Source organism: Podospora bellae-mahoneyi, chromosome 2 (assembly GCF_035222275.1).
Source record: "Podospora bellae-mahoneyi strain CBS 112042 chromosome 2, whole genome shotgun sequence".
NCBI lineage: Eukaryota > Fungi > Ascomycota > Sordariomycetes > Sordariales > Podosporaceae > Podospora > Podospora bellae-mahoneyi.
The window spans coordinates 2,495,593-2,521,427 of NC_085881.1; the positions used below are offsets into that span (position 1 = coordinate 2,495,593).

General features: G+C 52.4%; 10 protein-coding genes across 10 annotated transcripts; 4 read left to right on the forward strand and 6 right to left on the reverse strand.

Annotated features, from left to right (window-relative positions):
- Positions 1-1,095: 1,095 nt before the first annotated feature.
- Positions 1,096-2,875, reverse strand: TEM1 (Ras GTPase tem1; the record flags this gene model as incomplete). Its single annotated transcript, XM_062876349.1, has 3 exons — positions 1,396-2,875; positions 1,262-1,336; positions 1,096-1,194 (listed from the first exon to the last, which is right to left on the reverse strand). Exons 1-3 carry the CDS (start codon positions 2,281-2,283, stop codon positions 1,096-1,098), a joined length of 1,062 nt encoding a protein of 353 aa, XP_062734938.1. The 5' UTR covers positions 2,284-2,875.
- Positions 2,876-3,504: 629 nt separating this feature from the next.
- Positions 3,505-4,913, forward strand: GCV3 (glycine cleavage system H-protein subunit). Its single transcript, XM_062876350.1, has 2 exons — positions 3,505-4,071; positions 4,143-4,913. Exons 1-2 carry the CDS (start codon positions 3,960-3,962, stop codon positions 4,544-4,546), a joined length of 516 nt encoding a protein of 171 aa, XP_062734939.1. The 5' UTR covers positions 3,505-3,959; the 3' UTR covers positions 4,547-4,913.
- A 102-nt stretch (positions 4,914-5,015) lies between these two features.
- Positions 5,016-6,041, reverse strand: HEM3_1 (porphobilinogen deaminase; the record flags this gene model as incomplete). Its single annotated transcript, XM_062876351.1, has 1 exon — positions 5,016-6,041. The coding sequence occupies one exon, from the start codon at positions 6,039-6,041 to the stop codon at positions 5,016-5,018; it is 1,026 nt and encodes a 341-aa protein (XP_062734940.1).
- Positions 6,042-6,432: 391 nt separating this feature from the next.
- On the reverse strand, positions 6,433-8,709 carry HEM3_2 (porphobilinogen deaminase; the record flags this gene model as incomplete). Its single annotated transcript, XM_062876352.1, has 2 exons — positions 6,433-8,411; positions 8,466-8,709. The coding sequence occupies 2 exons, from the start codon at positions 8,707-8,709 to the stop codon at positions 6,628-6,630; spliced, it is 2,028 nt and encodes a 675-aa protein (XP_062734941.1). The 3' UTR covers positions 6,433-6,627.
- Positions 8,710-10,546: 1,837 nt separating this feature from the next.
- QC761_206230 (uncharacterized protein) lies at positions 10,547-15,447 on the forward strand. The gene is made up of 3 exons (XM_062876353.1): positions 10,547-10,684; positions 10,742-14,019; positions 14,085-15,447. Exons 2-3 carry the CDS (start codon positions 10,792-10,794, stop codon positions 14,892-14,894), a joined length of 4,038 nt encoding a protein of 1,345 aa, XP_062734942.1. The 5' UTR covers positions 10,547-10,684; positions 10,742-10,791; the 3' UTR covers positions 14,895-15,447.
- Positions 15,448-15,666: 219 nt separating this feature from the next.
- GUA1 (GMP synthase (glutamine-hydrolyzing)) lies at positions 15,667-17,992 on the reverse strand. The gene is made up of 7 exons (XM_062876354.1): positions 17,780-17,992; positions 17,503-17,650; positions 17,388-17,420; positions 17,188-17,315; positions 17,049-17,124; positions 16,648-16,989; positions 15,667-16,592 (listed from the first exon to the last, which is right to left on the reverse strand). Exons 1-7 carry the CDS (start codon positions 17,828-17,830, stop codon positions 15,730-15,732), a joined length of 1,641 nt encoding a protein of 546 aa, XP_062734943.1. The 5' UTR covers positions 17,831-17,992; the 3' UTR covers positions 15,667-15,729.
- Positions 17,993-18,122: 130 nt separating this feature from the next.
- Positions 18,123-19,538, forward strand: trs31 (Trafficking protein particle complex subunit 31). The gene is made up of 2 exons (XM_062876355.1): positions 18,123-18,795; positions 18,856-19,538. Exons 1-2 carry the CDS (start codon positions 18,554-18,556, stop codon positions 19,307-19,309), a joined length of 696 nt encoding a protein of 231 aa, XP_062734944.1. The 5' UTR covers positions 18,123-18,553; the 3' UTR covers positions 19,310-19,538.
- QC761_206260 (uncharacterized protein) lies at positions 19,524-21,083 on the reverse strand. Its single transcript, XM_062876356.1, has 2 exons — positions 20,318-21,083; positions 19,524-20,255 (listed from the first exon to the last, which is right to left on the reverse strand). Exons 1-2 carry the CDS (start codon positions 20,903-20,905, stop codon positions 19,827-19,829), a joined length of 1,017 nt encoding a protein of 338 aa, XP_062734945.1. The 5' UTR covers positions 20,906-21,083; the 3' UTR covers positions 19,524-19,826.
- Positions 21,084-21,410: 327 nt separating this feature from the next.
- On the reverse strand, positions 21,411-23,385 carry QC761_206265 (uncharacterized protein). Its single transcript, XM_062876357.1, has 4 exons — positions 23,122-23,385; positions 22,658-23,038; positions 22,049-22,600; positions 21,411-21,970 (listed from the first exon to the last, which is right to left on the reverse strand). The coding sequence occupies exons 1-4, from the start codon at positions 23,258-23,260 to the stop codon at positions 21,600-21,602; spliced, it is 1,443 nt and encodes a 480-aa protein (XP_062734946.1). The 5' UTR covers positions 23,261-23,385; the 3' UTR covers positions 21,411-21,599.
- A 1,537-nt stretch (positions 23,386-24,922) lies between these two features.
- Positions 24,923-25,830, forward strand: QC761_0038000 (uncharacterized protein; the record flags this gene model as incomplete). Its single annotated transcript, XM_062872334.1, is given in 3 exon segments — positions 24,923-25,231; positions 25,349-25,510; positions 25,524-25,830. The coding sequence occupies 3 exon segments, from the start codon at positions 25,176-25,178 to the stop codon at positions 25,828-25,830; spliced, it is 525 nt and encodes a 174-aa protein (XP_062734947.1). The 5' UTR covers positions 24,923-25,175.
- Positions 25,831-25,835: the final 5 nt, after the last annotated feature.

Consider the following 25,835-nt stretch of genomic DNA (forward strand, 5'->3'; position numbering starts at 1 on the left):
TATCCAATCACTCACCTGAGAAGAACAATGATAACGGAGAATAAGTAAGACAAGGACTCGAGTGGTGTAACTTGGTAACAATACACACAGGGGATAGCATCTGAGCTGGACAAGTACCAATGAGGGGACCGAGTCAGGTAACCTGTCACAGACGTGCAGACAAGTTGGACAGGCAGGCCCTCGAGTCCAATCCGTCTCACCTGTAGCTCCGGTTTTGTGAGCTGTATCCCCCTTGGGCTGAGCTAGATGGAGTGATATGTGATGGCTCATCGGCACTCGGTGAAGGCAAGCCGTCTCGATATGTTGTTGTTTGGCACTTTGTCTGTTGGAACCTTGAATAACCGATGAACACTTTTGTGATTGGATTATGACCATGTTTTATGTTTTGCTCTGTCTGATACAATATCGGATGGAAGCCAGAGTATCTCTTTGCCAAGGCTGAAGAGTGCTATACCACCACGAAGGACCAAACAAATGACAATACAATACAATAAGTAATAGTAATAGTATAAATAGTAAGTAAAAAAGCCCCAATTGCTCCTTTCCCGATGATTTGCGCTCCCCCAGCCCCCAGTCCATTCTTTACCTTACCCGAAGTCTACCGAACATTGTAACCTCAAAAAATGCATCTCCCGGTCCATACTTCCTCCCCTGACTGGCCCTCATTGGCACAAATGAAAACCCCATCAATTTGCTCCCCTTTTCCAACACGTGTTCCACACTCTCGGCTCTTCTCTGACCAAAACCACAGGGAATCAAACCGAAAAATAAAAGCCTACCCCCAGAAATGCATTTCTCTAAAAAAAAATAAAAAAAATAAAAGGCCTTTGACCAAGGCTCGGATTGCTGACAATGACGCCGCTGAAAAGGTCTGGTCGAAAAAGCCAGACCTATGTGATAAATGTGTGTGATGTGAAATGTGAAAATGCCGATTCGAGTCGATATAAAAAAGGGTATTGTTTCTTCTTCTTCAATGATGGCTGGTCTTGCATCGTGGCGTTGGTCATTTGGCGTTTTCAGCTTTGTTTCTGCTGATGATCGCCTGGAGAGCACTCAAAGGAGCAGATAGTGTACAATACATGCCTGTTCATGTGTTTAGACGGACTGGTAGAGCAGCAATGGCTCCCCGACATTGCTGATTTCAGGAATGGTGCACTTCAGATCAAAAGCTTTGGAGAGCACAATCTTGAAGATCTGCAAACGAAGAAGGTCAGACATGATACAACTCAAAAAGGCCAAAGAGCACAAGGGACGGGTATACCTTTTGAACGTTGATACTGTGACTTGTGCTGCTAAAGATCAATGCAGCACGCATGGCCTTTGCAAAACGACGGGCCTAGCACACGTTGGTCAGTCGGGAGCAACGATATGTAATTTACCAGAAGCAGGTCATACCTGAGTCGATATCTCCTCCTGCTCCTCGCGTGACAAGTTCACGAAGTGGTCGTACTTTGTGCCCACGAGAACAGGGATGGCTGTCTTGTTGAAGCCGCGTCCCTGGCGATACCACTCCTTGATGCTGTTCAACGTGCTCTTGCGAGTCAAATCAAACATGAACAGGATGGCCACGGCATCATTGCACACCAGTGGCAGCATGTTGACAAATTCGCGCTGACCACCCAAATCCCAGATGCTGAAGGTAATCTCGGTGTTTCGGATGCTGATTGTCTTTTCCATAAAGTTGACACCCAGAGTCTGGATGTAGTCCTCGTCCCAGGACCCCTCGACGTATTTGACCATGAGACTTGTCTTGCCAATCTGGGCATCGCCAACCATGCCAACCTTGATGACCACGTGGTTGCGGCCATTATTCTGCACATCACCGGCCACCCCTTGTGCATTGCTGCTGCTGGCAGTTGGCGCTTGTCCCGAGAGGCCGGATGGGGGTCGAGAAAGGGAAGGTTGCTGCAATGGCTGGTTTCCGTACCGAGCGGTCGAGTCGGGATCGGTGTTGTCATTCACATGGGGCGAGTTGGCAATTCCGAGACCATGTTGTTCGCCAGAGGATGACTGAGCATGGTGTCGATCGTGGAAGCCATTGAGATCTGAGGCGCCATAGTCGTTTGTAGGCTGAACTGTGTCCTCCATTCCGGCCATAGAGTCATCCTGCAGCTCGACTGGGGCTTGGTTGTAGGTAGGGGTGGGAGTCAGAGCAGAGTCTGAGTAAGGGTGAGCGGCAGCATGATCTTGCTCCATGGTGTTGGGGTCGGCGATGGGGAATTGAGCTGGGGATCCCTCGGGCTGGTTGGAGGGTTCCTGGTAGAAGGCGGTAGGGGGATTCATGATTAGTCGCGTTGTGGCGGTCGGTAGTCGGTCGAGCGCTTAGACTAGACGGACAAGCCCTAGAGTATAGCAGTCGATCGGGGCGGATGTCGTTGATGAAGACAAAATGTGGCGGTCGCTGGTCGGCAGTTGGTAGTCCAATGCTAGGCCAGCGACGAGTTCATGGAGACGCAAAAAACAGAGAGCTGAGGGAAGCGTGGTAGAGGTAAACTGGGTAGACTAGCTTGGTCGAGGATGCTATAGAACCAAAACCAAAGAAGCCAGGGACCGTGTTCGTCTCAACTCTCAAACAGCAGTCACAGTCGGTGGTGGAAGAGTGGGAAGATGGGCGTTCGCAGCGAAGCAACCAGGGCAGGATGCAGGTCGCAAGTACGTGTGGGCGGGCAGACGGTGCGGTGCTGCAGTGCGGAGCCGGATCGGATCGTCAGGCTAGGTATCGTGGAACCCAGGCTGCCGGCGTGCCTGGCCAAGGAAGCAGACGACAGGCAGAAAGTCAACCTGGAGGAGGAGGAACAGATAGATGCCCACTGATGTAAATGGAGGTTGCTGGATCGTGGGGAAATGTGGGAGTGAGTGCAGTAGCCGGTACCTTAACTGCCTTGACTGCTGCAGGACAGAGCAAGGGGAGGTTCAAAGGGGAACCAAATCGAAGCCACTCACCCACTGTGGTGCAAAAGGCCAAGCGCGCGAACTGACGGTTACCCACCACGGCCCTGTTCCGACTCCCGATCCCCGACTCGACTGTCCACTCAGCTAGCGTTTTCAATTAATTGAGCCCAGCACACGTCACTGCTTCTGGCCAGGACCAGGACGCGCTGCTCGACACGCGACGCGAGTTGACGCTTTCTTTCTTTTCTTTCTCTCTTAGAGAGTCCTATGTAGTGATGATCATGATTGCCTTTTCAGGGGAGATGTCCCCAATGTAAACAATCAACAAAACCACTCCCATAGAGCAGCAACCATTGGAACGCTTTGCCTTGCTTTGTTATCAAATCTCCAGGCCGCCTCCTTAAACGCGGGGTCATGGTTCAGTTTGTTTGGTTCCCCTCATCGGCCCAGAGCATTGGATGGAGGATCCAGCCACACGCCTTCTTGCTGCATATCTGCCTGCCAAGTGCCTTTCAACACAGCTACCTTAACTTTGGCATGAGGTAGGCAGGTCTAGAAAGGTATAAATGAGGCTCCGATTCCATCATCTCTTGACCTCAACCGCCATTTGCTCTAAAATAAGCGCCGGCATAAGCGCACCTGAACAGAGGCCTACTCCCTGAATGGCATGACCTTCAACCAAAACATACTTCAAGACTGAAACCTTTCACTCCAATTTACCTGACCTTGACCTTGTCACATTCAATTCAAAAAACCAAGAAGCATCAAGTCGCGTGTTGAAGATGACCTCATCTGGTGATTCCAATTCCACCATCAGCAGGCACAGTAGACAGAACTCCGCGCTTATTATGTAAGACAATCTCGGTAGCTCGGTTCCCTGCTGCTGCGTTTGACTGGCCGCCCGGCAGCTGGCCGGCAACCACCGGTCCAATCACCGGGACTGGCTTCCGACAATCGCAGTGGTACTCCGTTCCGTCTCTTTATCGGTAGGTAGCGTCATTCGATTTATCTCTGGGTTCTCGACAACCTCACTCACCCTTCGCTTCATTCCAGCTGTACAACTCAAAATGGCCTCCATTGCCCGGTGCCTAAGGGCTGCCCGCCCATCAGCCTTCGCTGCCGTGAGGAGCTCTGCTTCCCGCACCGTTGCTGCCCGCCCATTTTCCGCGACCGCATCCAGTGAGAGAACCCCTCCAAAACCTCGGCCCTGAGTTTGCGACGGGCCTTGCTAACCACCAGACCCCCTCTAGACGAGATCAGGAAATACACAAAGGAGCACGAATGGATTGACCTCGCCGCCGACAAGAAGACCGGCGTCATCGGCATCAGCGAGTACGCCGCCAAGGCCCTCGGTGACCTCGTCTACGTCGAGCTCCCAGAGGAGGGCAGGACCGTCAACAAGGGCGACGCTATCGGTGCCGTCGAGTCGGTCAAGAGTGCCGCCGACATCAACGCCCCCGTGAGCTGCAAGATTACCCAGATCAACCTCGTGCTCGAGGAGAAGCCTGGCAACCTCAACCAGGTCCCTGAGGATGACTCCCACGGCGGCGGCTGGATCGCCAAGGTCCAGGTTGACGAGCAGGGCCTCCAGGATTTTGAGACCCTCATGGACTCTGAGCAGTACAACGAGTTTACTGCCAACGAGGACCACTAAGCAGAGACATGAGCTGAAGAAGGGGAGAGAGACACGCTGAGAGGGGCGGGAGGCCTGGCAGCGAGGAGCCCTCTCAGGGGTGTACGGTAAATTGGTTTTTTTTCAAATTCCGGACAGTTCAACCTGATAGATACACAAGGGGCCCAAAGAAAGGATCTGTACCATACGGGACATGGGAAATACCAGGGCAAAAGGGTGTTTTGATTTTCATGGGTGCGCATCTCGACTTTGATGACAAGAGGATTCACGACAGAGAAGAGTCACCATTGCAATGGCGCAAACATTGTGCCATTTCAGATACCCGTCGAGGGCCAGGCAGAGAGCACTCAACGGCTGATTATAGAAACCAAGCATGATCCGACAGTTGGAGTGGAAACACCGTCAGATTTATCATTGTGAAGCATGAGCAAGCCCTGTCGCTATTCTATTTTTTGATCCGCCCAAAAACACAACCCATCACGACGAGCACCTAAGCATCGCTGACCTTGAGCGCACCCGGCGCCGATTCACGAAGCTTGTTGATAGCATCAAGAATCTCCTGAGCACCCTCCCTGGCCAGCTTCTCAGCCAAGCTCTTCCCAAGAGCCTCGGCCTCCTCCAAATTCGCAATCTTCTCTGTCCTCTCCCCATCCACAGCCTTTTTGCCATCCAGGCTGACAACCGCAACCTTCAACCTCAGCTTCTTCTCCCCCTCATCCTCCACCCACTTCGTCTCAACCCCAATCGGCACCGAGCACCCGCCCTCCAACGTCCTCATCACACTTCTCTCCGCAAAAGCCGCCATCATAGTATCCTCATCCACCGCAGCTTTGATCAACTCGGCAATCTTCTCATCCCCCTCCCTAATCTCCAACCCCAACGCCCCCTGGCCCACAGCATGCAACAACCCCCCTCCCTCCGTCGAGCTTTCCAGATACTGCCCAATCCTTTCATCATACCCCAACCTCAACAACCCCGCCGCCGCCAAAATAATAGCATTATACCCCCCATTCTCATCATCACACTTTGCCAACCTAGTATCAATGTTCCCCCTCACATCCTTAAAAATTAACCCCTTATAGCTCCTCTTGAGCTGCGCCGCCCTCCTCACACTGCTAGTCCCCACCACCGACCCCTCAGGCAGGTCCTTCAGCGCCTTATATTTCCCCCCCTGACGCCTCGGAAAAACAACCACATCCCTCGCATCCTCCCTCTGCGTAACCGCCCCGAGAACACACCCGTCCGGCAGGCTCGTCGGCATGTCCTTGAGCGAGTGCACAATAACATCCACCTCCTTGTTCACCAGCTTCGCCTCCAATTCACTAGTCCACAACCCCTTCCCCAGCGACGGCAAAGGGGTAGTCTTGTCCCTGTCCCCCATGGTAGCCATGGAGTGAACCTCAAACTTGACCGACGGACCGGCCGACTTTGAGAGCGCGGCGATGACGAGGTCGGTCTGGGCCAGCGCGAGGGCCGAGCGGCGGGTGCCGATCTTGACGGTGTATTCTTCGGTCATTGTTGTATCGTTTCTTGTTACTATCGTGTTGCTGCTGGCTTTGTGAAATTCGAAAAAGGAATTTGACTTTCGAGGACCCGGGATTTTTCTTGTGTTTCAGTCCCGCTCAAAGACGACAGTTGTACTTTCTCGACAAAACCGGCGCAATGGGTGAATGCAGATGCAAGCAAATTAACCAGCAGCAGGAGAAGAAGCGTCCGATGAATCACACCCCGCTTCGGCCGAGGGACAAGTTGAATTGCAGGAAGTTTTGGAGTCGCTACAGCGGGGTAGATTTGTCAATTGTTGACAGGAGTCCGCTGTTTGAAACCGCTGCGGGGGTGGGGTCCTTGCCTCATAGTGCCCCCTCAACACCAAGCAAGACACCTTCCTCTCACCCAGACAAGCATCACAAAAGGCGTCACCCAAACCCAGAAGCAAAATATATCTGTAATCACAAACACTACAATTCTATCCCTACTCGTCCATTGCTAGGATTTCATTAGCGATTACCACATCATCCGTCTCATCCAGCCAAAGCTTGTCTCTAGGATTCATCATCATCATCCAACCTCTTTCCTCCCCCATTCCCCTTTTTTCCACGACTTTACTTCCCATTTCCATTCTCCTTCCGATTACTCCCCCGACTGCTCCCCCGAATAGTCTTCCTATCATCCTCCAAAAAGTGCTCCAACAACTGATGCGCCCTCTGGCCCACTTTGGCATCCTCCGCCAGCAAATGCTCCGGCGCCCTCCTCTTCCCAGGGGCAGGAGAAGCAACCCTCTCATCCTCCCCAATCGTATGCTCCTTCACCCTCAACTGATCAGCCCAACTCTCCATAACCCGCACATCATGCCCCATCTCGTGCCCCTTCACTGGAGAAGGCGCAGGACTCTTGACCTGAAGATCGGCACGTAAATCATGCTGTTGATACTCCCGCCCCGGGCTCGGTGTCAAAACCTTCCGATCCTGACTCAGATCATGCTCGACATTCAGCCTCTGCAGTTCCGGCACAGGCACCTTCTCGTCAAGATGAATCCCATGAGCAAAAGCCCTCGAAGTCGGAGTCGGCACCCAGCTGTCTCTGGAAATGGTGTGCTCCCTGGCCTTGTGAACCGGTGAATCCACCCTCTGGTCCCCTCCAAGCCCATGCTCCTTCAGATCCAACCCCTTATCACCAACCTTGACATCCTCCTTCAAACCATGCTCTCCCTCTACCCTCTCAACCTCGGCCGCCTCCTCCAAATCAACATCAACAATCTCATCCTCCCTCAAACTATGCCCTCTCGGTCTCTCCTCTCGTACCCCAACATTAGGATCAAGACTAAAACTGTGCTCCCGAGCCCGAGCAGCAATCTCCTGAACCCTGATATCAGCCTCAATGAGATGATCCCTCGGATCAATAACCAACTGCACAACCTTCGGATCCTGCCCAAGAGAATGCCTCTGGACACTCTCCCTCCGATCCGGCACCCGAATGTCAATACTAAGACTGTGATTCCTCGACGAGTGATTACTATGAGGAACCTCAACATCAGCACTGATGCCATGATCCGTCACAGTAGCCCTCCTCAACCTCGCCGGCGTCTCCGGTTCAGAAACAAACACTTCCCCGGGCTGAATCTGCAACACCCCCCGGTTAGGTGAGTTCCTGTCCATCCCCGCCAAAATATTCGTAGCCTCTTGAACCAGCTGTGTCGCCTGCTCGAGCCCCTCTTCCACCGGCAAAACAATCACCTTTTTCTTCTCCCCACAATTACCACAGACAGCATGACCCTTCCCAGGCAGCGTCGACCCCCCCCTCTTCCCCCTCTTTCCCTTCCTCCCCTTCTTCGACTCACAAGCACAAAACCTCTCCCCCTTCTCATCCCTCCCCTTCTGCAACCAAAACCTCAACTCCCCCTCCTCATTCTCCCCCCCTCTACATCTCCCACCCTCCTCCGTACTATCCCTCTCAGTTATCGGCGTCAAAGCCTCATTCCTCCTCGCAAACGGATCCAATGGACTCCCCACATTCGGAATCTCAGGCAACTGCTCCCTTGGAAAAAGCGCCACCTCCCTCTGCCCGTTCTCCCCCCTCTCTTCATCAACATGAGAATGAGAAGCACTCATCCTCGGCTCAGCCCTATACCCTTGCATAACCGGTGCCATGGTATACAAAGCTCTAAACCCCTCCGGCCCCTCCCCTATCGGCACCGGCCCAGTCTGCTGCATCATAATAACCCTATCCCTCAGCTCCTCCCTCTTCTTGACCTCCAACTCGTTCCTGATCAGCGAGCACGGCTGGCAAAAGATGCCTTGGGCAATGTCGTCAGAGTATTTGCCTTGGATGCCGTAGGTTTTGCGGATGTGGTGGGTTTGTTTGCCTACGTAGACTCCGCTGCCGATGCCTTTTGTTCATTCATTAGTGGAAAAAATGACTGGTTGAGATGGGGGGGGCTCACTGAGGGTGAAGGTGCAGAGGAGGCAGCAGTTCCAGCATTTCTCGTTGCAGCCTTTGTATTTCTTCATGTCGAGGGGGTCGTCATTGTGGGCTGCGCGGTTGAGGCGGTAGTTGTTTCTGCCGAACTGGTCAAAGCCGATGAAGCAGGAGCGGGGGCAGAGGCCGCCTTTGCCTGGTTCGCAGAGGCCGGCTTGCCAGGCGTTGGTTGGGTGGCGGTGGATGGGGGTGTGGCAGTGGTGAGCCATGGTGGTTAAGACTGATTATTAAAGGAAATGTTTGTCTTGGGAATTAGAAAAAGAAAGATTTGGTCGTAAAGAACTGTGGGGGGTTAATCTCTGTAATGATACCGTGGGATGGGGAGGTTAGGGGTGGATGTGATGATGATGATGATGATGATGATGATGATGATGCTGGTGATGGTGGTGAGACGACTGTGGTGGTTTTGGGAGAACAAGAAGAGAGGAGATGGCATCCATTGCTGGGGAATTTTGGTTGTCTGTTGGATTGTGCTGGGTTCCTTCCTAGCTACCTAGCTGGGAAAGAGTGGGTAAGATGATGAAGGGCTCTTGCTGATGATATCTGTCGGTCTGTGAGTTCCATGGTGCCGACGGTGAGGTCAATGCGGATGTGGCAGGTGCTTGTCCAAGTGATGGCTCCGCCTTGCAAGAGCCTCCTACCTTGTTCTGACGTCTTTCTTTTTGATAGTATCCTCAGCACCTGCAGGGACCGATTGGTTGCTTCCAGACTGGCGGTAACTTCAAAGTTGTCAGGGAAGTTGCGGGTAGATCAAGGTATAAGGAAGCAGGGGTCTGATATTGAACGCTGGCCATGCTATTGAAAGTTTGAGCTGCCTTGAGAAGGCAGCTTGTCATTAAGCTTCTGAGCTTGCTATTCTCACCATCAGCCCAAGTCCAATATCCCAAAATGATCCAACTTACACTTCAGGTCGAGTCATCATCTCTCACCACTGCTCTCACTGTTGAGTTTGCCCGAGGCCTTCTTCAATTCACTCTCCCGGGCGTACCCCGCCAATACTTCATCCGCATAGTCGTCTGGCTTCAAAAGGACCAAAGTGACAGGCAGGAGTATTGCAAGTTCTCCAAGCCGCCTGGACGAGGAGCGAGCGGGTCCGTCAGGGTAAGCATTGGGATCTCACCGGCTTGAAGAATCGTTCGGGCACACACGACATATCGCCATCTTCGGCACTAGGGGATCCATGAGCACATCTTCTCTGAACAAAAAGATGAGACAGTTGAGCTGGGATGGGCCGCCTGCAAGCCATGTACCAGCGCGAGCGAGCGACAGAAGCTTGTGTCCACATCATGTTGGGAAACTTCAGATGAAAGCTATGCCAGAGCAAAAGCAGCGTCTCCCCACGCCAGCAGCTCGCCAATTGAGTGACCAATTGAATGCCCAACCGGAGGGTCGCCTTCAACCCTCTCTTGCAATCATCTGCGGTGGCCCAAGCCTTCCAATGGATTCTGATCTACGACTATTTCCCAACCGCACCTCAGGAATAGTGTTCATGGAGGCTTGACATTGAACGACGAACCAGCCAAGACCCTAAGGCCGTCTCGGGGAAAGCTCCAAGCGGGGACAGTGGATCCCGGCACTGTTTGACGTCTTTATACAGGGGGGTTCATTGCTGGCGATGGTGGAGCTGGCAATTGAGGTTCTCGATAATAGGTACTTGGCATCTACTCAAGAGAAGCTCATTGTTGGTAGATAGCTAATTGGTCTGCGAGGCGATGTGCCTGATAGACGGCCAAGTAACTTTCCTTGTCTAATAGCCGTGATTTTATGTGTACTAGCTGAGGTTTTATGTTTCTGACCTGCTACACTTGCTCGGTGACAAGCTTTGAAACCCTTCAACTATCTATCCTATGAAATCCATCATCAGGTCTTGAGCCCCAAGTTCCCAACAGCCACATCTGGAGAGGCTTGCTTGTTATAGCTTGTCGTTGTTTTCCTTTAAAGGCCTGCCAAGCAGCATGGTTGGGTGGGGCTCTCTGAACCCCGCGATAAGTAACTTGACCCCACCACCAATCAAGCATGACGCCTCCTCCTCCATAACATCGAAGCTGCCTAATCAAGACTTTCCCAAGCTTCCTGTCTGTAAAGCTTCCATTGCATGGAAGTGGCGCTCTAAAATTTAACCTTGATCGTGACCGCCTCAGTTTTGTCATAAAGCTCGCCTTCGTCTTTTTTCCTCACAGATTTGTCAGTTCCTGGCCTTTCTCTCTTCTTCCTCCTCCCACCACAGCTAACTCCGAGAAGTCATTTCGCATCAATACTGCATCACAACCGCCATACTATAGCAAGTCACCATGGCGAGCACAATCCCCACGAACCCGAGCCCTCAGACGCTCAATATTCTTCTCCAGAAGATCGGTGATCCCGACCCAGATTTCCGGTTCATGGCACTGAACGACATCCTGACCGTTTTCAACATTGCGCGGACCGACTTTTTGACCCACGACTATAACACATCGGCGCGGACAGTCGATGCTATCGTGAAAGCACTGGATGATACCAATGGGGAAGTCCAGGGCCAGGCCATCAAATGTATCGGCCCTATGGTGCAGAAAATCACAGACCAGCTCTACATTCCCATGATGGAGAAGCTGGCAACCCTGAAGCTCAAAAACTCACAGGATACCTCGATCCCATCTCTTGCCATGCGGGCCATGGTGGCCGCCCTCCCCCGCCCAGTACCTGGCGTGTCCAACAGCCAGGTGCTCGAAGCCTATTCGGCTATCAGTAAGGCTTTGATCCCAAGGCTCATTGGCCGCAGTGGTTCTACGCCGGGGCTGTTGGCCACCGAAAACGAATCTTCCGACTACGTTGACGTTCTGATCGAGGTTGTCAAGTCTTTCGGACCCATGCTTCAAATTTACGAAATTGAAGTTATTCACAACTCGATCGTTACCCTCATGGAGAATGAAAAGGGCAATTCTGTGCTTAAGAAGCGGGCGGTGGTGGCCATTTCTATGCTCGCCCACTACCTAGCGGACGACCATCTAGCGCAATTTATCAAGCGTGCCATTCATGTTCTCAACCATCCTAGCCTGACGGGAGTCACCCGTCGTCTCTACATCACGGTTCTCGGCTCCATGGCTCGCTCAGTACCTCAGCGGCTCGGGAAACACCTTCCAGAACTGGCACCAATCCTTCTTCGTGCTTTGAGTGAGGAAGAATTGGAGGCGCAACTTGAGGAGATCAGCGAGGGCGGGGAAGCGAGCTTGGAGTTCAGCGAAGTTCGCGAGGCTGCGTTGGTAGCTCTAGAAGCCTTTCTCGCCAGTTGTCCCAACCAGATGCGCCCCTATACCGACGAATCCATTGAGGCTTGCCTCCGCTATCTCAGATTCGACCCCAACTATGCGCTAGACGATGACGAAGATATGGAGGATGAAGAAGAGGAGGACGATGGGTTCGATGACGATGACGAGATCGAGGCCGATGGCGGTTTCGACGATGACGACGATGCCAGTTGGAAGACTAGAAGGTGTGCTGCAAAGGCGTTGCATACGTTGATCTCAACTCGTAGCAGCGGCGATCTGCTTGACAGCGGAGTGCTCTACACCAAGGTGGCGCCAGCTCTAGTGAAGAGATTCGACGAGCGCGAAGAGAATGTACGACTGGAAGTCCTCTCCGCCATGGCTCTGCTCATTCGCAAGACCGGGGAGGGCGTCATCCCTGAGTTCTCCCTTGAAAGCCCCAGCGAATTCGTTCATCAGCAGCCTCCGAGCAGGAAACGGAGACGGCAAAGCAGTGCAGGCGGGGCTTCAGCGTTGGCTAATATGATCGCACCCGCAAGCCTCGCCGGAACCGGGCTTGCCTCGCCAACATTGGAGAAGGTGCCAGCAACAGGACCTCGTGCCGATCTTGCTGCTCTCACCCCTTCCATCATCAAGTCACTCGCCAAGCTGCTCAAAGGAAAGCTTATCCCCACCAAACAGGCGTCTATCAACCTCCTCGACGATATCATCACTGTGCAGAGAGGTGGCCTTGGGCAGTATTTCGACCAAATCTTTGGTCCTATCATTGAGGCTATAAAGCCCTCCAGCGTTGCCTCTACTTCGGCGTCGCTCACTTCTGCTGGAGGAAGTGCTTCCGCCACTGCAACCACACTGCGAATCGCTGCTTTGCGTCTCACCAGCGATATTGTGAAGAATCACTCGTCGGCTGTGCTTCAGCCCCATCTCCCCAGCCTAGTCACGGGCCTGGTGTCTGTGGCCCACGACCGCTTCTACAAGATCTCCAGTGAGGCTATCCAGACGGCCGAGGAAGTGGTGAAAGCCATTACACCCCCTCGCTCCCGACTGACCGCGCAAAAGTTCAAGGGTGAACTTCAAAAGCTGTACGACGTCATCATCGACCGGATCAGAGACAATGACGCTGATGCCGAGGTTCGTCAAAAGGCCATCCACGCCCTCGGTACTCTTTTGGCTAGAACCACAGGGAACGAAGGCTCTGGTTTGCTATCGGAGGACAAGCGCAAGGCTGCCTTGGGATTCTTGCTTGAGCGCTTGAGAAATGAGACCACCAGGATAGCTGCGGTCCGAGCCATCGATACTGTGGCCGCGTACTCGCTTGGTTCTATTCAGCTTGAGCCGGAATGGATCCGTCAGGTCGCCCATGAACTTGCTGCCCAGTTAAGAAAAGCGAACCGGGCCCTGCGTGGCTCGAGCATCGTCGCTCTGAAGCATCTCATCCTTTCCCCCTCGACCAAGGGCACTCTTGACCCAGATTCCGCTCAGGCCATCGTTAATGCGCTTATACCTGTCATTACCAGCAACGATGCTCAGCTTCTGGCCCCTGGTCTTCTCATCCTCGCGCACCTGACCCAAGAGATGCCCCAGGTTGTTATCACCCCACAGCTTGTGACCGTCATCTGCGGCCTGGTCAAGACAACAGTCCCAGGCACGGTGCTCGACTCCTTGTTGATACTGGTGACCAACGCTGGTCAGGCTGGCCAAGGCAAGTCCTTGATGCAAGGGCTGCTTAGGGACGTTGGTGTCGCTGGTGACCCTTCTGTGGTCGGCAAGGTCATTGGCACTTTGCTCGTGGCCAGCGGGGACTCAGCCGGTGTCCAGCTCGATAACTTTGTGAGCGAGGTGAAGAATAACACCCAGGACCAAGCCAGGGCCAGCTTGGCTCTTGCTGTGATCGGTGAGGCAGGATTGAGACTTGGTGCGAGCTTCCCGGTGCCGCCGGAACTTTTCCTGAACCAGTTCAGCAACGAGTATGACAAGGTCTCGTTGGCTGCCGCTGTCGCACTTGGACGAGCTGGTGCTGGGAACGTCTCTGTGTATCTTCCCGTCATCCTGCAGGCGATGGGCAAGAAGGGCAACACTCAGTACCTACTGCTTCAATCTATCAAGGAAATCCTGCAGCAAGCGGCGCTGTCCTCAACGGATATCAGCCGGTACTCCGGCACCATTTGGGACCATATTTTGGCCTTGACGGATGCCGAGGACAACAAGGCAGTCTGCGCCGAATGCGCGGGTCGCATGGTCATCATTGACCCCAAGACGTATATGCCGAAGCTTGAGGTTCGTCAGAGCTCTCTTGTTTGTTTGTCACATATCAGTTGATCATGCTAACATTTCGAAACTAGGCTCTACTCAAGGACAAGTCGCCTGTGCTGAGGGCCACTGCCGTCCAGGCTTTGAGATACACACTGCCAGACGATAATGAGGCCTTTGACGCGGTCCTTAGATCGTCGCTCTTTGACATGCTCAAGACTGTCCTCGAAGATCCCGAGTTGGAGATTCGCCGTCATGCCCTGTCTACCCTCAACTCTGCCGCCCACAACAAGCCCGAGCTGATCATGGGCCGTTTCAACCAGTTGATTCCTTATGTCATGAAGGAGACGGTCATCAACCCTGACCTCATCAGGGAGGTGACCCTGGGCCCTTACAAGCACAAGATCGACGACGGCTTGGAGGTCCGCAAGGTAGCATACGAGACGTTGTATGCGCTCATGGAGACGGCCTTCTCACGGATTTCTATCATTGATCTCTACGACCGCATCATTGCCGGTCTCTCTGACGAGCACGATATCCGTGCGCTCTGCAACCTCATAGTGTCCAAGCTTGTTTATCTCGACTCGGCTGAGACGATCCGCCGGTTGGATCCTATTGCCGCGGCCTTTAGGGCTACACTCTCGACTAAGCTCAAGAACACGGCGGTCAAGCAGGAGATTGAGAAGCAGGCCGAGGCCAACCGGGCGGTGCTCCGCGTGACTTTGCTGCTTGGTGACAAGCTCAAGTCGGAGCTGGCGACGGCGGGCGGTGCGGCGACTGGCGGGCATGAGGTGTGGACTAGCTATTGGGATTGGGTCAACAAGGACTTCAATGAGCAGCTCAAGGCTGTGAGGGAGGAGATTAAGAGTTTGTCTTGGAATACTATTAGTGCTTCGTCTTAGGTGGAGCGTGTAGGGGGACTGGGGCTTGGATTTCGGCTTGGTCGGGAGAGGAGGTGGTGGCGGTGGAGCCGGTGAGAGAGGCACTAGGGGAGGTGACGACATCTTGTGAAGCAATGTGAGGTAGCAAGGGAGATAATGACACGGGAACTAGAGCCGCCAACAAGATGGACTTTGAGGTTTATCCATTGAGATGGAGACTAAAGGAGCTGAGAGGACGGGAGCGGGCGGAGAAGCCGTTGAGAACAGAGGAGCGAGCAGAGGGGCAAGTAAAAAGGAACCCAGGGGCAACGTGGAGAAACATGAAGAGGGTGGATGAGGAGTGGAGGAGGAAGGTTTGTTGAGAGGTTGAGGGGGATGGGGTTGGAAAGGAGGAAAATAGAGTGGTGAGCGGTTTGTATGGGTGTTTTTAAGCGATTATTGGGGAGGCTTTGAGATGTCTGTTTTGGTGGTTTTGTGTATCGTCACTTTGGGGGCGGGTGGGGGGCTAGTCATTGTAGAGTTTTGTGAGTGTGCATGGATATTGTTGATAGGAATTAAGAAAGAGCGATTGCGTGTACTGGTGGTTGACATGCCGTGAACTTAAAAGTGGCACTGCCTGCCGGTTGGTTATTCAAGGCATGCTGCCATTGTTTAACCATGCTTCTAGCATTGTCCTCGGTTCCTGAAATGTTCTGACCATGATCCACACGACAAAACTGGAGTTGGTCATAACCATGATGGAAATCTAATGGTAGTCTATTCTGCTAACTCTAACTTTGGTTCTGCTTTGACCCATAAGAAATTCCCTTCTTTTTTTCTTTTTTTTTCCTTTATTTGAACCCCCAAGCCCGAGAATTCACTCCAGCTCAATAGTCCCAGGAGGCTTGCTAGTAATATCATACGTAACCCTAGCAACACCATCCACCTCGTTGACAATCCTCCTCGCAATCTTCTTGAGGAGATCAAACTTGAACTCATACGGCTCAGCCGTCATGAAATTTGTGGTGGTAACTGCACGGAGGATGATGATGTACCCATACACACGAGCGTCACCCATCACACCAACCGCCCTGTTGGTGTCAAGACCAGCGTAAGCCTGGGACATCTCATTGTAGATACCCGCCTCACGGATCATGCTGATAAAGATGTGATCAGCCTTGCGGGCGATAGCCACACGCTCGGGGGTGACCTCGCCAATGATTCTGATGGCGATACCGGGACCGGGGAAAGGGTGGCGCATGACGAGATCCTCGTGGATGCCGAGTTGACGGCCAAACTCACGGACTTCGTCCTTGAACAGCTCGCGCAAGGGTTCGATGAGCTTGAGGCCTTGGCCGTTCATCATGCGGGCGGGGAGACCGCCGACGTTGTGGTGGGTCTTGATGGTGGCGGAGGGACCCTTGAAGCTGAGGGACTCGATGACGTCGGGGTAGAGGGTGCCCTGGAGGAAGTACTCGACCTTGCCGGCGTTGGGGGTGTTCTCGGCGGCCTTTTCGATTCTGATGGCCTCCTCTTCAAAGAGGTCGATGAAGGTGCTGCCGATGACCTTGCGCTTGGCCTCGGGCTCGGTGAGGCCCTTGAGGCGGCTGAGAAAGAGGTCGGCGCCGTCGATGACGGTGAGGTTGATGCCGAGGTGCTTCTCGAGTGTCTCCTTTACTTGCTGGCACTCGTTAAGACGCATGACACCGTTGTCGACAAGGACGGCGTGGAATCTGTCACCTATGTAATGTGTCAGTGGACTATGCAGGTCAACTTTGAAAATCAAACAACTTACCAATAGCCTCAGTCATGAGACGGGCAGCGACTGTACTGTCGACACCACCGGAAACGGCACCAATAACCTGGGCCTTGGGGCCAACGAGCTTGCGAATGCGCTGAATCTCGTGCTGGATGAAGTCACTCATGACCCAGTGTTGTCTGGCACCGCAGATATCGACGGCGAAGTTCTTGAAAAGCTCAACACCGCGGGGAGTGTGCTCGACCTCGGGGTGGAACTGGACGCCGAAGACGGGCTTGGTCTCGTGGGCAATGCCGGCAAACTCAGAGTTAGGAGTGCTGGCAAGGATGGTGAAGCCCTCGGGAAGCTTGACCAGCTTGTCGAAGTGGCTCATATAGACTGTTTGAATTCGATGTCAATGAAAACGAACCGAGTATATTTGGAAGGGTAGTACGTACCATGCATCTCCTCACCAAGGCCTTGGAAGAGCTTATTGACGTGGTCAGCACCCTCAACCTTCTTGATGGTGACATCCTTTGAATCACCAAGTCAGCACGCTTATTTTTGAAAAACAGAGTCAACCAAGTCTAAACCTACCGCATGGCCGTATTCCCTAGCCTCACCAGCGGCAACGTTGGCCGAGTTGGCCCGCCAAGCGATCTCCTGGCAACCATAGCAGATGCCAAGAATGGGGACACCCAGGTCGAAGACGGCAGGGTCGGCGTCTTTGATACTCAAGTCAGTTCATGACATCCTGCGCCTTGATCACCCCCTGAATTTGGGATGAGTAAACTCACGAGGAGCAGCCTCATCATAGACTGAGGCGGGACCTGGAGTTGGAAATGGTGGTTAGCGATTATGTTTCAACCTCAAACTCAAGATCAGCCTATGATAAGGAGTATGATAACATACCACCACTGAGGATGACACCTTTTGGCTTCCATGTCAAATCGGCAATCTTGGTGGTGCATGGGAGCATCTCAGCATAGATGTTAAGAGATCTGAGACATCTTAGGATCAAGTGGCTGGTCTGGGAGCCAAAGTCCAACAGGAGGATGGTCTACGAAAAAAAAAAGGTCATGAGTGAGTGAGTGGTTCATCATGGTGGTGGTGAGCTGATAAGAAGTTTGCGATGCGCCCAGCGCATGGAGGGGTAATTTTCTGAAAAGATCAAAACGCTTCAACTCACATCGAAGGTCTGGTTGGGGGCCTCGGCCTCGGCGGAAGTAGCAGCAGCCATTGTGTCTGAATAATCAAAAGGGGGTATATCTTGCTTGCTGAAATCCGATGGAGCAAGCGATTGTGAAGGACTGCCGTTTTATTAACCTATGATTCACAACAACCAGGGCAAAAAAATAAAATTTTCCACTCGATGGAGGGGCGAGATCGGTAACACGCTCCCCCACTCTGCAGCTTGGAGGGGTGACCCTCCAACAAATTCCCGTCTTTAATAGAGGGTGGTCCGTGTGTAAGTGCTTATCAGTGAAGGAGACTTTCCTATTTGGGCAGTACTTTAATACTCACACGCCATTCTTGAGATGAGAAGACAAGATGTGACAATAAACTTTCCCATGAAATATCATCCTAGTCATTGAATTGCGGAATAGGTGTTTCTGACCATCTTTTGGTAACATTGTTGCATAGAGAAAACCAAGAGTCATGGCTGCAGGGTCAACGACACCAACCGTGGGTGCCCCAAAGTACCGGTACTTACTCCACACCCTTCAGCCCAGAGCTCAAGCCACAGGCAGCGGGTCCCGAAGTTCAATCAAGCAAATCGACTCCACTGCGCAAGCCGTCGTTGTCCCTGAACATGCATCGCCAATTCTCAAGCTCCTTGACAGCTCCATATCAACAACATCCCCAGCCATAACCACACCCGCCATTATCCACGCGCATATCCATCCATACCTACTTGAATCATACACATCGCTTGGGGCATCAGCAACAAAAAACCACAACAATGTCCCAACCACGACCCCCTCCCACATCATCAGGCAACCCATCCGCCCCTCCCCAAAAAGAACCCTCCTCCTCCCACGCCACTGGCCTCCGCTACCCCTCCAACGGTAAAACCATCTACCACCGCCACCTCTCCCGCAGCCGAACCGCCGAGCTCTCCCAAGCCTCCTTCGCCTACCTCTTCTCCGAAATGGTCACCTACGCCCAAAGGCGAGTAACCGGGATCCAAGACCTCGAGAAACGGTACCATTCCCCCTTTCCTCCCTTTTCCCCTCCTCCATACTAACCTTTTCATTACCCCAGCCTCAACACCCAAGGCCACCCTCTAGGCCTAAAACTCCTCGACCTCCTCCTCATCCGCGAACCCCCCCGCTCCCAATCCCGCCCCCTCAACATCATCACTCTCCTCCACTTCATCAAGATCAACCTCTGGCAGCACCTCTTTGGCCGGCAAGCCGACCGCCTCGAAAAATCCTCCGATCCCGACGCGCCAGACGAGTACATGATTATCGACAACGAACCCCTCGTCAACGCTTACGTCTCTGTCCCAAAGGAAATGTCACAGCTCAACTGCGCGGCGTTTGTGGCCGGCATCATCGAGGGGGTGTGTGACGGGGCGGTTTTTCCTGCGAGAGTCACGGCCCATAGCGTGGGGAGTAAGGAGGAGGGGGAGATGTGGCCGGGGAAGACGGTGTTTTTGGTCAAGTTCCAGCCCGAGGTTTTGGAGCGGGAGGCGTTGATTGGTGGGAAGGGTTAGGAATGAGAAGAATTGCTGCGGTTGGGGTGGTCTAAAGGTGGTGGAATGGAGTGGGTTTGCATATATTATGGCGTTTATGGAGTTGAGAAGCAAAGTGTTTCTAATGGTAAGGCAAGCGATTTGTTTACAGATGTTATGGGTTTGACCAGAATAGCAGCTATTGCATTTGGTTAATATTGAGCAGTTGAGGATCAAAAAAAAAAAAAAAACAAGATAGAGTAAACGAGCGCTCATAAAGAGGGCTGTATCAATTGGTTATGGACTATGTGTATCAATCTGAAACCTGATGGGTATAATTTCCTGCTCCGATATGCACCCCAAACACCTATCCGATAATCCACAGGAAACCCCATTTTGTCCGAGCTGATGCAACCTGATGACCCTGTGAACCAAGCCAAACGCCAAAGCAATGCTCTTCAGTCTGAAATTGCCCCCGAATGCCGAATGTCGTTACCATCCCAGCCATCAGTGACCACACGCGCGAGCGAGCGCAACCAGAGCTAGCTCAGACCAACAATCAGCGCGGCAAGCCGCGGTACCCCGACCCCGGAGCGCGATGACCAGGGCGTCTGCGCGGGGCAGCATTGCCACGGCCAGCAGCACCCCCAGCCGCAGCAGCCCCAGCACCAGACGAAGTCCCAGGCCGGCTGTTGTTAGCCCACGGACCCTGGTGAGCATTCCCACCCCCAGGGCCCCTCGACATGAGCTCCTCCAACCCCAAGTCCCTCCAAGCCGGCTCCTTCACCTTCTGAGTCGCCTTTTGAATCCCGAAGGCGGCGTGCTGATCGGGGACGACATCGTCCTCGTCCTCGGGATTGACAGGCTGGAGGTGAGGCGGGACGTAAATGTCGTCGTTGGGGAGTTTGGAGTCCTTGCGGAACTCTTCGAGAAGGTCGGCGTGGAAGGAGTGGTGGAAGTGGACGTAGGAGTAGTGGGCGTCTTTATTCTGAACCACCAAAAACATCAGTTATGAGTTATAATAGAAGGGGAAGGTGGGGGGGTAAATACCATGCTGGCGTGTCCAATCCAGAGTCTAGCAATCGCCCGACTAGTCACGGTGGCCTCAACCTCAAGGTTCTTCACCTCGGGCACCTCCGTGATATCCGGCAAAGAAACTATCTGGCTGGATGTGCGGCCGTCGAGCTCCCAGGAACTGGTGCTCGTCGCGTACGAGGCGTCGCGGTCGGTATCCGGGCCCTCGAGCTCAGAGGTTATATCCGCTTCGTTATTGTCGTGGTTGCGATCGGCGTCACGGGCTTCGGCGTGATTGCGGATCCAGTTGAGCAAAAAATCACCCTCTGCCTCAGGAGTGCTGTCTAGACCGAGACCGTCAGAGTCGCCGACGGAGACGTTGTCGTCGAGGATTTGATCAGTGTGATCGGTCTGGGCAGGCAGGGCAGGTTGATTGCTGTGTTCGTCCTCGTAAGAGGGAAGATTCGGGTGCTGGATGTGAGAGGGGGGGGGGAGCGGGGGAGAAGAAGATCCGGCAGCGATTGGGTTGGAAGGTCGGTCGAGGTTGGCAGGGTCGACATGGAGATCAACTTCGTCCTCTGTGTCTTCCCAAATGGTCTCGAGGTCCCGGCCGCCTTGATTCATCTTCGCACTGTGAAGCCTGTGGGCTTGGTATGGTCCGTGCGTTGATGTGGCGCTTCGTTAGCGTGGTGGAAGAGAGAGAAGAGGGACGTGCGTTGTGGAGCTGCAGAAGTAGCGAGACTTCTGTTGCTGGGTGGTCTGTGCTTGAGAACCTTGATGGTCAGAGCAAGTTCACGACGGCTTGAAGCATACAAGTTCAGCAAGGTTTGCACTTCTAAAAGAGGTTGTGTTCAGGAAATCATCACAGTATTCGAGGTTTGTGATCGATTTACTGCAACTTGGACCTTAAACGAGCAAAATGATGTAGCGATCCGCGCTCGAACAAGTTACTGCTGGCCCTTCTTAATTCTCGACAGACTTACAGGTAGGATGGGTCTCATTTTATGTGGTTAGTCTTGGTCTGTAAGTAGATTTGGGTACAGGGCCAAACTGTGTGTAAAGAAAGGGAGTAACAACATGGTCACGATTTGTGTTGGCTACACGTCGAGGAACAAGAACATATAATGAGATGAATGCCAGATCTTTCTTATTTGTGAGCGAAAACTATGCTACCAAAACTTCTTCACTAAGAGACTTAGATCCAGCCAACTCAATTTCTCCTTTATCGGTCAGCTTCATCTATAAAAGACCAGTGGTGACCACCACGTTTTCCTTGCCATGGACGCCCCGAAATCTGCACCCGATCTAAGCCCAGTGTCTAATCTTCAAAACCCTCCAGTATTTCACGGATTTGAGGGTCACTTATTGTTATCAGTGGTAAGAAGCCCCCCTCCTGATTAATACCCCGCATGAGTTCAAAGTACCTCATGGGCATAAGCAGTGTCCTTAAAGAGGATCCGGCATCCTCGCCAATGCCATTCCAAAGCCCGGAGAGGTCCTTGGAGATGCACTCGTTGAAAATATGATCTTGGGCGTATTTTGAGACCGTTGCCATATCAACGTTGGGGACAGTGGTATTTGGCGAGGTATTCCATATCGCCAAAACACAGCTGTTGTACAGAAAACGCATCGACGGCGTCAAATCGGTAAAATTGTATACCCTCCCGCCATCTTCATTGATGTAGCCATCTATCAAGATTAGTTAACAAGTTCGCGCCCGAGTCATTAACGTGGCGATGGAGTTTTCCCTCGCAAAGTTGGACGTACCTTGAAGCATGTTGATAGCCTCTTGACAGTCATCCTGCATAATTGGTGCAGTTGGAAAGGTGATATTGCCAAGAAAGGAAGGGGTGAACCCCGTCACGCTGTCAAAGATATTCTTTATGAGTTCGGTCGCGTTGAAACAACCACTTGAGACTGATCTGCGGGGAACTTTGGACTCCGAGCTGGATCTCGACGAGAGGTTAGCCGCAATAATAGAGTCATTTGCCCCAGAGGGCAGCTCCGCGTGCGAATGCCAGCCCATGATCTCCCACCACGTTCTGACAGCTATGCTGGACGGTAAAAACTCCGTCTTCAGCCCACCAAAGGGGAAGGTAGTGTTATCGCCAACTCCCCAAACCGCTCCAGACTTGTTGGTGTTGATACAATGATCAAAAATGTAGTCCTTGGTCCACGACACAACTGTTTGCATCGGTACATCCGGGATCGGAATTGACTTGTTGAAGGCGGACTGGTAGAGGATGGCGCTGCACTTCTCGTTCATGATCCAGATGTAGTCCTTTGGGCTGTTGAATGTGTAGTTGGTGGTGTACTGGCCTGATCGTTGTTAGCTACCCAGATAAGACCTTCCGACTGGTAGGGACATTGACCTACTGGCAAGCGTGTCAAAGACACTTTGGCAGTCTTCGGTCCACTGAGCAAAGGCAGGCTTGAAACCCAATTCAAAACACAAAACGTTTGGCGGAAGTTTTGGCGGATCGTCCCTAGGATGGAGGACAGCAGGGGGGGTGAAATCCGGGTCCCAGTACATGAAGGTAAAATTCAGAGGGTTCTCCTTGTCTTCGTTGACCCAAGTCGCCGCGAGCGCACTCTCCACATGACATGTGAAATTCAACAAGCTGTCGATGAGCTTGTCCTTTTTGATGATGGATACTTTGGTGGGACTGACGTTGCAGAAAAACCCCTCGCACAGTTTGGGCATTTTGATATCGCAGTGTCCAGGCTCGAGGGTCACATACTCCGAGGTGTAGTTGTCTGTACATTGTTCGTGTTAGAGAAACATGGGCCGGCTGTGTTGTTGTCTGACACGGGCATCTTGTGGAACTATGTCGACATACCAGCATACTCAGCAATGAGTTCTGTGCAGTCTGCTGAGTGGAGGTATGCCTGTTCTGAGCAAGATCTCTCCTTCAACGAAGGCTGGGCGAATGCCAACCCAAGGAGGAGAGTAGGGAATAAGAGAATCCACAGCATCATGTCGAGTTGTGTTGTGAGTCTCGAGTGTGGTGTGTGTTTGATTTTGGGAAATTTGCGATTGGTTTCTGGAATCAGGCTGCCTTTTTCTCCAGAGAAGGACCAAAATATATACTTGAGAGGCAAGTAGGGAAGTCACAAATCACTGATGTCACCAAGTCCCGCTCGTATGTTTTGCGAGATCGGTTGACCGCACCTGCCATTTTACTTGTGTGACTAACATTCTCGGGTGCGGACCATCCACCTCGAAAGGCTCGAATTCTCCGCCAACAATGGCATCAGCTGCGGCATTTTACCCTTTGCTTCTGGCAAAAACAGGTCACGCCCTCCTCCCGTCCTCCTACCGCCCCATCTTGTTGTTCAAGAGGCTGAGGCATCCCACAGGTTGATCGTACGTCGAATAGCGTCGCCGAGGGCGGTAGGCAAACTCCACACCATAAAGTAAGGATCATTAACGTCCCGGATATCATCCTCTCCGTAAGGCCACCCACCCCACCAGTTGTGGGCGATACACGGCTTGAATATGTTTTGCTGGGCCGTATTGGCCAGGTCAGTCATGATGACTCCCGCCCTTGACGGGCAGTTGTAAACGAGGACACTGCAACTGCCGTTGTTGCCAGTGCAGTGGGCTTAGGCCTTGGGCTCGAATAATTCCACTTTGTCGTCTCGGTTTCCGATTTCCAGTTCTTGTTAACAACCATGTGAAACCGAAACTACCGGCCCTCTATAGGTAGTAGGCATGTAGCAATGTCGTGTATTCTTATAGGGAACACTTACTCTAAAGCTGCTCTATTGCTGTCTGGCAGTCCTCCTTTACCGGTGTCGATGTCTTGTTTGACAGGAAACATCCCGTTGTGGGATTCTTTGATTTGCTGGGCAGGTCATCCTCGTTCGGGGGAGGACCAACAGCAACATCCGGGTCCTTCTGCCAGGCGAAATCGATGACCTTATTGGTAGCGTTCCATGTCTCGGAAATGCCGTTTGTGATATGGCCCTGCTGGTAGAGGAATGCGGTAACGTCCAGCAGAATCTAGGTCAGATTGACATGTGCGATCTTTGGGTATATTTTACAGTTATATTGGACATTATATGCGTCAAAACTTATGGTACCTTCCGGGTCGGCGTGCTCTGCGGCGTATTCGTCGAATTGTTTGAGGACTTGATAGCAGTCGACTGCGCTCTCAATTGCTTTGAAGATAGGGCCACGCTGCATGGCCTGGACTTCAGATGATGCGGCAACAACCGACTTCAAAAGGTTGAAACAGAAAATGGGGGTGAGAACAATCATGATGATGTTGATGTTTTCCTTGGTCTCTCGGAGATGTGGATGATGATGATGTTTAAGAAATTAGCTGTACACTTATCAAAGATCTCCCTGTTATATAGCCAACAATAAGGAGAGACAATTTTAGAAATGTCGGAAACTGTTACATCCGCCGGTTCCGTTACAATTGATTCGTTTCATCTACTGTTTTTATCTCCCGTCTGACAGATGTGTTTGCTTTGCAAGCAAAGAAACATACGTGCGTATTGTAGCTACCATTCATGATTCCTTGTCTTTATTGGATGAGAATTGTAGCGAAAATCTCGGGCATATGTGACAGGAAATCAACACTTACTATATCAATCTCTAGTTCCATATCGCCAATTAAGCTCCGGATGTGGGACAATCTCGCTGTTCCCAGTGACTCCTCGTTGGGCTCGCTGACAACCTCATGTTGGGTGTCAACAAGGGTTTGTTGCCTGTTTGGCGAATTTGATTCGTAATCGCGCTTTAATTCATAAAGGCCAGCATATGCCACTTTTCAAGCCAAACGTGCCACATTTCCATCAAATTTGAAAATCTTTTCGAATTTCCATCATTCGGCTGTGGTAGTCAATCGTCAAGCTAGTGCGTGGCGTGTGGTTAGATTGAGCCATGTCTCAGGAATGGGATGTAGCGCCTGCTGCAGTTGTGACAGACTTTGTCGAGCGGTAAGCAAACCACCTTCCATTCCAACCTCCCAGCATTGTGTCAACAGTAACGGCTGACCAATTTTCATTGATTGCTTAGCTGTTCTCAATTACACCTCCCTCTTGTCATTCTTTCAGCGTCTTGCATCTTGCTCACATGGCAATTGTGAAAAACATCACCCGCCCAACAACGTACCGCTCAACACCCCGCCAAATCTGTCCGCGGTGCATTCCTGACTGCCCTGGAAGGCTTACTCCTGGCGACGACCCTGTCGCTAAACTGGGAGGGCCTCGCTGCGAGTGCGTCTGCTAGTTCCCGGTTCGGCATCACCTTCAGATCCTACCTAGGCGGATTGTATGTCTTGTCTCTGCTGCCGTCCACCGGCCTTGAGCATGCCGGAAAGGTTACTCGCTATCATTCGGCTGCACTCTATGCTATTTTCTTGCTCTTGTCCGCCGTAACCAGTGGTGCTGATTCCATCGCTACCAATGTATCATTATCTCTGCTCATCACTGCGTTGCTTTCGCCGCGCCCGCACCAGAAGGATGGCCCTCCTGAGTTGGACGCGACGGGTGAATCTCAGTCCAGCATTTTGGTCTTTGGTCGTTTGCCTGGCTAGACGAC

Coding starts and splice junctions, on each gene's coding strand:
- GCV3 (XM_062876350.1), top strand. CDS start 3,960: ATGGCCTCCATTGCCCGGTGCCTAAGGGCTGCCCGCCCATCAGCCTTC. Junction 4,072..4,142: donor ATTTTCCGCGACCGCATCCA/GTGAGAGAACCC, acceptor GACCCCCTCTAG/ACGAGATCAGGAAATACACA.
- QC761_206230 (XM_062876353.1), top strand. CDS start 10,792: ATGGCGAGCACAATCCCCACGAACCCGAGCCCTCAGACGCTCAATATT. Junction 14,020..14,084: donor CGTATATGCCGAAGCTTGAG/GTTCGTCAGAGC, acceptor TTTCGAAACTAG/GCTCTACTCAAGGACAAGTC.
- GUA1 (XM_062876354.1), bottom strand. CDS start 17,830: ATGGCTGCTGCTACTTCCGCCGAGGCCGAGGCCCCCAACCAGACCTTC. Junction 17,651..17,779: donor CCCCCAACCAGACCTTCGAT/GTGAGTTGAAGC, acceptor TTTTTTTCGTAG/ACCATCCTCCTGTTGGACTT. Junction 16,593..16,647: donor TCTCATGACTGAGGCTATTG/GTAAGTTGTTTG, acceptor CACATTACATAG/GTGACAGATTCCACGCCGTC.
- trs31 (XM_062876355.1), top strand. CDS start 18,554: ATGTCCCAACCACGACCCCCTCCCACATCATCAGGCAACCCATCCGCC. Junction 18,796..18,855: donor ATCCAAGACCTCGAGAAACG/GTACCATTCCCC, acceptor TCATTACCCCAG/CCTCAACACCCAAGGCCACC.
- QC761_206260 (XM_062876356.1), bottom strand. CDS start 20,905: ATGAATCAAGGCGGCCGGGACCTCGAGACCATTTGGGAAGACACAGAG. Junction 20,256..20,317: donor GGATTGGACACGCCAGCATG/GTATTTACCCCC, acceptor TTGGTGGTTCAG/AATAAAGACGCCCACTACTC.
- QC761_206265 (XM_062876357.1), bottom strand. CDS start 23,260: ATGATGCTGTGGATTCTCTTATTCCCTACTCTCCTCCTTGGGTTGGCA. Junction 23,039..23,121: donor ACTCATTGCTGAGTATGCTG/GTATGTCGACAT, acceptor AACAATGTACAG/ACAACTACACCTCGGAGTAT. Junction 22,601..22,657: donor TGTCTTTGACACGCTTGCCA/GTAGGTCAATGT, acceptor AACAACGATCAG/GCCAGTACACCACCAACTAC.